The 10,815-nt window shown below is 43.1% G+C and overlaps 1 protein-coding gene across 3 annotated transcripts in view; it reads right to left on the bottom strand.

Annotated features, from left to right (window-relative positions):
* SHQ1 (SHQ1, H/ACA ribonucleoprotein assembly factor) overlaps positions 1-10,815 on the bottom strand; it is a 147,986-nt gene that overhangs the window by 118,550 nt on the left and 18,621 nt on the right. For all 3 annotated transcript variants that reach the window (XM_077451830.1, XM_077451829.1, XM_077451831.1), the window contains exons 5-6: positions 10,438-10,589; positions 1,639-1,751 (exon numbers count right to left, since the gene is read on the bottom strand). In XM_077451830.1, the coding sequence (XP_077307956.1) occupies positions 1,639-1,751; positions 10,438-10,589 (265 nt within the window). The remainder of the gene's footprint in view (positions 1-1,638; positions 1,752-10,437; positions 10,590-10,815) is intronic.

Genomic DNA, 10,815 nt, shown 5'->3' with positions numbered 1-10,815 from the left:
AGACATGGGAGTTTAAAGAGAGAACAAGGAAAGCAGGAGGGGTACGTGCGAAGCTGGGTTCACACTGATGCCGGATGCGGCTCCCAGCAGAGGTCCGATGCGTCCCCGTTCTCAGTTTTAGGGACATATCAGGGCTGAATTTTTGACTGAATTCAGACCTGAAACAGAGCCAAAGACACACAAGACTCCTGTGCAAGCCGCTCCGGGGCCGCCATGGAGATGTGTGAACCGGCTCGATAGAGAGCTGGTCACAATCTCCTGTCATGCAAACTGGATGCGGCGAAACCCACATCCAATTCGCACTAGTGTGAACCCAGCCTAAGAATAGAGAGGAGAGAGAAGAGGGATGTGGGGTGAGGAATAAATGATTGCACACCATACTGGTGTTGGCTATCATGTATAGGGATGATAGAATGTCGCCAGCACGTGATAATCTTAACTAGCAGCATCGTCTTTGTTGAGGAAAATGAGAAAAATATACATAAGAGAATGACAGAGAGAGAACAAAGCCATGAAAGTAAAATCGGATGCAGCCATTGTTCAGGTATTCAGACAGCTTCGGATGCTGAGTGTCGGAATACAAGAGCCAGCAGGAGAAATTGCACCAATCATGCAGTCTAGTTTGGATGGAGGAATCCGATTCTCTCTGCTGAATACAGAATTGCCTTGATTTGTGTCTTTTATATTTGCTCAGAATTCATCTTTGAAGCTGTAATAAACCCAAAACCAAGAATGTAATGTATTGCAGCTTACCAATCAGATGTGGTGGCTGCATCACTTTTCTTCTCCTAGTCTTTTTTTCCCTTTAATTTACACCTGGTGATGTGGCCAGTAACCCACCACTTGTATTAGAGTGTCCCCAATAATAAAATAATAAGCAGGGGGGGGGGGGGGGGCTTTAAAGCGTGGCAATGTCGGTCTGGGGGGGGATAAAGGTCTTACATAAATAAAAGTAATCATTGTAAATCACCCCTGCCAGTGCTAAAATGGAGCGTGCCTCATCTCATTAAATGGTACATCTGCTGGGAAGCCTGTTCTTTTGAAAACAACCAGACATACTGGCTGGATCACTGGATGAAAATAGAAGAGGAAAAGCCTAAAAAAAGAAAGCAAATGCAGCCATCACATTGGAGAATTGGTAAGCTGCAATATACTGAATGTTTGCTTTTTGGTTTAATACCGCTTTAGGAAATATATTTAAAAGATAGAGATGGGAGAAGAGCGAGAACAAGAGAGAGAGAAGGGGAAAAAAAATAAAAAAATAAAAAAAGAGAGCCCAGGAAATAGAGATAGAGAAAATAATGAATAAGGAAGAGATGAGGAGAAGGTTTTATAAATTATGTTTCGGTTATGAGATGTGGATTGGAAAAATGTACAATGATACAAGATTTTGTTGTTTGATACAAGGTTTTTTTTTTTTCCTGCTCCTGCCTGCGATATGGAATCAGCGTTCACTTCAGCCGCCAGAGAAAATCCTAACATCCAAATAGATAAAAAAAAAAGAAAAGAAAAAAAAAAAAAAGCAGCAAAGTGGAACGGCGGCGGGAGCTTTGAAAGGCAGAAATCCAGAGGCAGACATAAAGTGATGTCAATCCTACTGGGGAACTGGCTGTCTCACAGACATTAAAAGGCACTTACAGGTAATGATCGGGGTCAAACTTGGCCTTTTCAGCTTCCAGGCGCCTGCGTGTGCGTTCAGCGGCCGGGGTGACGTCAGGGTTTCTTAAGTCAATAACATCATTCAGTTCTTCCTGAAAGAGCACAGGGCAGAATGTGACACAGGTGGGAACACAAAGGGCTGGAAGAGGTGAATACACAAAGCGATCGCACGAGCCTGGACAATAATAGGAAAGGCATTGTGAACGTTAAAATGAGAACCATATGCAGATCATACAGACAAAACCGGATGTAGGTGCGCTACCCCAAACATCACCCAATAAACAATGTGCCTCTTAAAGTGACACTAAACTCTGGATTAACCGCTTGAGGGCCGGGCCTATTTTTCAGACTTGGTGTTTACAAGTTAAAATAATTTTTTTTGCTAGAAAATTACTTATAATTTTAAAAAATATATATAAAATGTTTGGGGGTTCTAACACCCTAGAGCAGGGGTCTCTAATCTATAACCCTCCAGTTGTTCAGGAACTACAATTCCCATCATGCCTAGTCATGTCCGTGAATGTCAGAGTTTTTTTCAACGTCTCATGAGACGTGTAGATCTGCAACAGCTGGAGGGCCATAGTTTGGAGATCCCTGCCCTAGAGAATAAAATGGCGGTCGTTGCAATACTTTCCATCACACCGTATTTGTGCAGCGGTCTTTATGAGCGCACTTTTTTTTGGAAAAAATACACTTTGAATTAAAAAATAAGACAACAGCAAAGTTAGCCCAATTTTTTTACATTGTGAAAGATAATGTTATCCTGAGTAAATTGATACCCAACATGTCACGCTTCAAAATTGCGCCCGCTTGTGGAATGGCCCTTTACCCTTACAAATCTCCATAGGCGACGTTTAAAAATGTCTACAGGTTACCAGTTTTGAGTTGGAAGGAATGTTTCGGGCGGCACAGTGGTGTAGTGGTTAGCACTCTCTCCTAGAAGTAAAAAGGGTCGCTGGTTCGAATCCCAACCGTGACACTACCTGCCTGGAGTTTGCATGTTCTCCCTGCGCCTGCGTGGGTTTCCTCCCATACTCCAAAGACATGCTGGTCTGTCTAAATTGGCCCTAGCATACGAATATGAGTTAGGAACCTTAGATTGTAAGCTCCTTGAGAGTAGGGACCGATGTGAATGTACAATGTATATAAATGCGTAAATTGACGGTGCCATATAAGTACCTTAAATAATAATAATAAAAACATCCCTTGTAATACAGGGACAGGACCTCTTAAATATAAGTTTTTACACTAAAATGCAATAATAAAAAAAGAAAAAGTAAATTTAATAAATAAAATAAAAAAATTCTCTCGCTTCTGCCAGTTAATGCTATGGAGCTGAGTGGGGGCCATCTTCCCCTCACTCTGCAGCAAGGCATCCAGGGGAGAGGATGCGGGCGAGTCCGGTAAGTGGCGGAGATCACCAAAGCACGGCGGGAGGGAGGCCCCTCTCCCTCCTCCGATAAAAGTAATCTTGTGGCGATTCCGCCACAGAGACCACTTTTATCTGAAAGTGGACCGCCCACTGAAGATACTATCTGCTGCCATAACAACAGTATTCCTCTTAAAACAGCCGCCGTACAATGACAGCGGGCGGTCCGTAAGTGGTTTAAAGAAAATTCTACTTTAGGTAGTATATAGTAACTCAAAAAGTTACCTTCTTTTGTTCTCGGCCTCCTCCAAATATCTTCTTTTTTTTTTCACCTCTCCTCCAATCTCCAAATACCCTCTAACAGGAATGATCCAGCTTCCTGTTAGAGGGTGGCTACCTTTGTTCTCCTTAGTCCCACTATATGTAGGAACGTACCCTCTCTTGCTCACTCCTGAGATGGACTATGGGATTTGTAGTGTGCCAAGATGGGGGGGGGGGGGGGGGGCAGAAGGGACGGGACAGGCTAGTGAAAGAGCACCATCACTACTCCTGCCAGATTAGCGGGGAGTCCTAGGCAGTATCCTTAACAGACAAGGACAGCGCAAAGTTTATGGACAGTGCTCATTACTCCAGTTCCAAAAGCTTTGCAAAATAAAATACTGGAGAGAAAACTAACACACCACCAACCCCCACACCCAGTGCTTTTATGGAGGGTGGCTTTAAATATACCCAACCCAGCTTTGACAAACAAAACTATTTTAGCATAATGGCATCACCTTCATGCAACTGATTGATGAATAAAATATTTCACAAGTGTCAGATCGTCAATGAACATCATATAATAAAGTACAAGTATTCTGCCATTAACTTAAGAGGATTGAGAAGATTTTGGATAATTTGTCTTTTAAATTGCATCTGATATTGTACCAGTGTAATCCCTCAGGAGATGGGGAAAAAAAAATAAAAAATGGACCGAAAAGAAAGCAAATGACTATCTGTAGAAGTGCAATGGGGAAATCATAATGAGAGAGCAGTTTGTAAGCCTGTTCTGCTGTAATCTGACCACCAGGGGCTCTGTGGTGCCCTTTTCACTTTGATCAAACCATTTTATTTGGATTGTTGGTGCTGACGGCTTCAGTCTTTATGGCTATTAATGCTGAATGCCTTGTGAGTGGACTAAAGAACAGCGTAGGAACTCACTGAGCAGGCCTAAAATGTTGCAGAAAGTCATTCAAGTGCAGCTGAACTTTCAAGAGATATTAAAAAGGGGTTGTAAACCCTCATGGTTTTTCATTCTATACATTAAGGTGAAAAACCTAAAAACCTTCTGTCACTCAGCACCCCCCCCCCACCCCCCCAGCAGCCATTGGCTCCCGCTGCTGTCAATCAAATCTGATGATGCGTGCGCTAAGGGGTGTGGCCAAGTCTTGCTTTCTGTGTCAATAGACGCATGAAGCAGGACGCATGAAGCAGGACACGGGAGCACGCCCGCACGGGTGTCCCAAAGAAGAGTGCTTCTCCGACGGGGCACTCGAGAAGAAGAGGAGTAACCTGGAGCCCTGTTGAGGGGCCCCAGAAGAGGAGGATCTGGACTACTCTATGCAAAACCAACTGCACAGCAGAGGTATGCTTGTTTTTTTTTTTTTTAAACCCTGAACCTTTACAACCCCTATAAGTCTAATTTTTTTCCCCATTTAAAAATAAAAAATGTGTCATAGTTACCTTCTCTGTGTAATGGTTTTGCCCAGATCCTCCTCTTCTCAGGTCCCGCTCTCCTGCCGAGTGCCCTCACAGCAAGCAGCTTGTTATGGGGGCACCCAAGCTGCAGCCCTGTGTGTCCATTTAGACACGGAACCATGGCCCAGCCTCCTCTCTCTCCTCACTGGCTCAATGACTTTGATGGCAAAAGGAGCCAATGGTGCCTGCTGCTGTCTCAGCCAATGAGGAGGGAGAGTCTACGACAGTCGAGCCTCTTACGCAACATCACTGGATCGAGATGGATGGAGGTGGGCTCAGGTATATTAGGATAAAAAACCTTCTGCCTTTAGAACCACTTTCAGTTTAACTGCCCTAAATACACTCCAGCCTCCTAAAAGCTAAAGAAAGGTAAGCAATGACAATGTACAGTGCATTGAAAAAGTATTCATACCCCTTGAAAATTTACACATTTTCTCATGTTACAACTAAAAACATAAATGCATTTTACTGGAATTTTATATGATAGACCAACACATAATTGTGAAGTGGAAGGAAAATGATAAATGGTTTTCCACATTTTTTACAAATAAAATATGTGAAAAGTGGTGGCTGGGTAGGATCAATGCGGTCAACATGACTCTTTTACCTAAACTCCTATACTTGTTCTGGTCGTTACCAGTTTCTGTCTCCAGAACAGATCTTTTGCTCTTCCAAACTAAAGTGTTGAAATTTATCTGGGGGTCCCAGGGTCCTAGACTAACTTGCACTACCTTGTGTGCGCCTGGATCTAAAGGGGGTTTGGGTGTCCCTGACTTCTATATGTATTACAAGGTGGCACAATTGATGCAATTGTCTATTGCTTATTCTTGCCACGAGAGGTCGGACTGGGTACAGTTGGAGCGGCAGGCCGTCTCATTCTAGACAATTGATTGCTTGCTATGGCGCCCTGTTAGGAATAGGCCTTTAATTCAGTCCTCCACACTATGCCATTCTCTGGCCATTTGGGACCACCTCAGGCTCAATCCTTTGCCGATTTCCACATACACTCCTTTGGCACATATTTTATAACCCTGATTTTCCTCTGGGTATGGATATAAGGGCATTTAAAAATGGTGAACAGATAAAAAGGTCTATACCGCATCAGTCACTTTTTCCACACACCGCGGACCTTTCACCTTAACTCATTGCCCTTTCAGTCTTAGAGTTGCCCCTTTCGGAGAAGCTCAGTTTTTTCCAAATATCTAATTTTTTTGCACTCTATTTGTCCTTCTGTAGACCCCCCCACAATGACAGCTTATAAATAATGGCGTTCCACAGACCAGAGTACAAGAGGTGTTATTTCCATGGTGTACGAGTCGCTGCTCACCCTGGTCCAGAAACAGCCATACATGCTAGCTTGGGAGAGGAACTTTAAAGAGGGATTTCACTGTAAAAAAAAAAAAAATTATTAAAAGCCAGCAGCTACAAATACTACAGCTGCTGACTTTTAATAAATGGACACTCACCTGTCCCAGGATCCAGCGATGTCAGCAGCCGAGGCCAATCGATTGCTCGGGTCTCGGCTGCTGCCGCCATTCTAGGTGAGGGAATCAGTAAGTGAAGCATTGCGGCTTCACTTCCCCATTCCCTACTGCGCATGTGCGAGTCGCGCAGCTCAATAGGAATGGTCCGCACTGTCTCTGGGACCCGTGTGTGTCCCAGCAGACAGCGCGGCAGGACAGGAAGAGGCATAGACTCCCGTGGGAGTCTATGCCCGGAAGTGGGTGCAAATACCTGTCTTAGACAGGTATCTGCATCCCCCTCCCCCTGAAAGGTGGCAACTGAGACACCTGAGGGGGGGGGGGGAGGGTTCCGATGAGCGGAAGTTCCACTTTAGGGTGGAACCCCGCTTTAATGTTGAAGTTGATCTGGACTTCTGGTCACGTAGACTTCAGATCTCCTAAAAGGGTGTCCTGAATTTTTCATTAATAGAAGCTAGACCTAAAGTCCTGACCAGGTGGTATTTGGTCCCCACTTGCCTAGCCAGGATGTATACCATTACTTCCGCAGAAAGTTTCCGAAATTGGAAACTGAGGGGTTCTATGTTGCACATACGGCGGTAGTGCACTCAACTCAGGGATTTCTGGAACAGGGTATTTTTATTGCTCCGAAAGCTGACTGAGTTGTCCATTGACCAACAACCCAGATTAGCGTTGCTTAATGAGCTCCCACCTGGGTGGCCTCATCCTTTAAAGCACCTGGTATTCTTTGTTTTATTAGCTAACATTGTTATAGCAGGAGCATGGAAGACACCCTCAGTGTCATTTAGAAGGTTGAAAACATAAAATTTAGTGGATAATGATTCATTAAAAATATGCAAATATTGTCAATGACCGTCCGACTCTCTTTGAACGCACCTGGGAACCATGGGCAATGTATTGCCACGTTCCCCTCTCTCAGATCGCCAATGTGGTAAGGTCCCCAGGCTCCTCCTCCCCTGCCTTGTCCCCTTCCTTAATTTAGATCTTCCTTTTGTCTCTGGGTTCTCACTTCCAGTATGACCTCTTTCTTCTCTCTCTTTTCTTTTATTCTTTGTGGGGGTTTTATTTGTTCGTTTGTTTGTTTGTTTTTCCTGCCTTATCATGTGAATTGGGCCTGCAAGTGTCAGTAGTTTTATTTCGGTGCAACTTTGGTTATCTGTTGAGCCCTTCCCCATACAATAATATTCCTAAGACGATACCTCTTCAGACCAGCTTATTTGTTGTTATAAGTTATGGTTACGCTACTTTACTAGTTAACAAGTCTTTTTTTAGTGGTGTGTTTTTCATAATAGGATAACACACAAAATGATTGTCCATTGCCCTGGCGGTTCAGTCTCTGCAGTTGCACATTGGTTCTTTGTAATTTCCTACATGGCACTGTGATGCCTCTTTATTATTGTTAATATTTTGCTATACCATAAATAAAAAAACTTTTGAAAGTAAATATGTGAAAAGTGTAGCATGCATTTGTATTCAGCCCCCCTGAGTCCATACTTTGTAGAACAGCCTTTCACTGCAATTACAGCTGCAAGTCTTTTGGGGATGTCTCTACCAGCTTTGTACATCTAGAGAGGGACATTTTTGCCCATTCTTCTCTGCAAAATAGCTCAAGCGCTATCAGATTGGATGGAAAGCATCTGTGAGCAGCAGTTTCAAAGTCTTGCCACAGATTATCAATAGGATTTAGGTCTGGACTTTGACTGGGCCATTATAAACACATGAATATGCTTTGATCTAAACCATTCCATTGTAGCTCTGGCTGTATGTTTAGGGTTATTGTCCTGCTGGAAGGTGAACCTCTACCCCAGTCTCAAGTCTTTTGCAGACTAACAGGTTTTCTTGTAAGATTGCCCTGTATTTGGCTCCATCCATCTTCCCGGCAACTCTGACCAGCTTCCCTGTCCCTGCTGAAGAAAAGCATCCCCACATCATGATACTCCCACCACCATGTTTCAAGGTGGGGATGGTGTGTTCAGGGTGATGTGCAGTGTTAGTTTTTCACTACACAAAGAGATTAACTTTTAGGCTAAAAAGTTAACTTTTGGTCTCACCAAAGTGAGCGCCTTCTTCCACGTTTGCCCCACATGGCTTCTTGTAAACTGCAAATGGGACTTCTTATGGCTTTCCTTCAACAATGTCTTTCTTCTTCCCACTCTTCCATAAAGACCAAGTTTGTGGAGAGCACGACTAATAGTTGTCCTGTGGACAGATTCTCCCACCCGAGCTGTGGATCTCTGCAGCTCCTCCAGACTTACCATGGGCCTCTCGGCTGTTTCTCGGATTAATGCTCTCCTTGCCCGGCCTATCAGTTTAGGTGGACGGCCATGTCTCGGTAGGCTTGCAGTTGTGCCATACTCTTTCCATTTTCATATGATGGATTGAACAGTGCTCTGTGAGATGTTCAAAGCTTGGGATATTGTTTTTTTAAACCCTAAACCTGCTTTAAAAACTTCTCCACAACTTTTATCCCTGACCCGTCTGGTGTGTTCCTTGGCCTTTCGTGATGCTGTTTTTGTTCACAAAGGTTTTCTAACAAACCTCGGAGGGCTTCACAGACCAGCTGTATTTATACTGACATTCAATTTACTAATTAGGTGACTTCTGAATGCAACTGGTTCCACTAGATTTTAGTTAGGGGTATCAGAGTAAAAGGGGACTGAATACAAATATATGCCACACTTTTCAGATATTTATTTGTAAAAAGGTTTACAAACCATTTATCATTTTCCTTCCACTTTACAATTACGTGCCACTTTGTGTTGGTCTATCACATAAAATCCCAATAAAATACATTTACGTTTTTAATTGTAACATAACAATATGTTAAAAATATCAAGGGGTGTGAATACTTTTTCAAAGCAGTGTATTTAGTGAGTAAACTAAACTGAAAGTTCAACTGTGCTTTAGGTCTGCACATAGTAAGCTTACACAGAAGTTACACTCAGTCTTGGGTGACTGGAGTCAAGTGCCCGGTGTCAAGAAAAACCATCTCACTTGATTTTTATAATAATTATAAGGAGTATACAAGTGGAGCCAACGCGTTTTAGGAGAATTGATATCCTTGGTTTGAATACCAACCACTCCATTACATGCCTAGAGTTTGCATGTTCCTCTGGGTACTCCGGTTTCCTCCCATACTCCAAAGACATGCAGGGAGGTTAATCTGTCTAAATTGGCCATAGTATGTGTATGTATGAAAGTGAAAGTTAGGGACCTTAGAATGTAAGCTCTTTGAGGGCAGGGACTGATGTGAATGTACAATATATATGTAAAGCGATGTCTAAATTGACGGCACTTTAGAAGTACCTGTAATAAATAAACAAAAGAAAATACATTGCCCCCTGCTTCTTCAGGGCTGTATATCTTGGAGAATGGTTAGGTTCTGGGAGGGTTATATAAAAATATCAATGCTGTGCAGCATGCCGGCGTGTTGTGAAACATAGGCAGGAGAGTGGCTTCCTTTGGTGCACAAGACGCCGCATGCTGCAGAACCGCTGATCGAATATATTTAACCGTTTTAGAGCCTAACCATTCTCCAAGAAATACAGCCCTAAGAAGGGAGAGGCTATTCCCCTAAAAAGCATTGGCTCTACTTGTAAACATTTATATTCAAAAAGAAAATTATAAAAATCATCAAGCGAGACATTTTCTGGACACCAGGTGCACCTCTCTAATCACACGAGTGTTCCCTGTAGTAAGGGACCCATTGTCATTATCAGAAAGGGAGTAGCCCTAAACCCCAACAGAGTCTACCCCCTACAATTAGGATACAATCCATTGGAAGCAATTGCCTCTACACCCTCCACATAGAAACCTGCCACTAGGCAGCCTCCAGTGCCACCGGTCCAGCGCCGTCTTCCACCCAAACTTGACACCAGAGCTCTGGAAGACCAGCAGAATAGTGAGGGAGCAAAGGGAAGGTAAGTATCAGTTAGAGGTAGGGGGCACCCTGAATGGGCAAAGTGATACATTTTCTTTAACGCAACACATTTCCACAAGCACCATCAGAACCTTTCCCCAACATCTCTGAAAATTGTGTGAATGCATGGAAGGCATTTTTTTGTCTGTTGTCTTGCTTTCCTTGCCTGCCAATGTGATCAAGACTTGTCCAGCCTGGGGTTACATCCTTGACCATTTTAAGAAAAGATTAACTAGTGGACACTATCACTGCAAGAAATACACAAAAAGCACCTGCAGTCGTCTGAAGACTCCGACTCTCAAATTTCCAAAACCATAGCTGAACTGCGGATTAAGCTCATCAGGGGGTGACTCTTCATAGGGAGTCTGTTCAATCTGCCAATCAAAGTCTTCATCGTCATCTTCGGGAATCTCACTGGTAGCCCCTAAAAAAAATAATGAACAATATAAGAAACAGAAAAGGCTACCAATTGAAAAAGGTTTACAAAAAGAGACAGGTTTTTAATACTCATCCTCATGCCTTAAAACAGTCCCATAATAAGGTGTATCTATAACACATTTTTTTTCAGTTAGTGTGTTGAAAACCCAGTGGTGATTAAATACCACCAAAATAAAGCTCTATCTGTCTAAAAAAAAATGATAAAAAATATT

This window comes from Lithobates pipiens, unplaced genomic scaffold, assembly GCF_037356315.1.
Source record: "Lithobates pipiens isolate NorthernLeopardFrog02 unplaced genomic scaffold, aLitPip1_a1.2 Scaffold_23, whole genome shotgun sequence".
Classification (NCBI taxonomy): Eukaryota; Metazoa; Chordata; class Amphibia; order Anura; family Ranidae; genus Lithobates; species Lithobates pipiens.
Note: the sequence above shows the minus strand (reverse complement) of the source record. Positions and strands in the feature narration are given on the sequence as shown.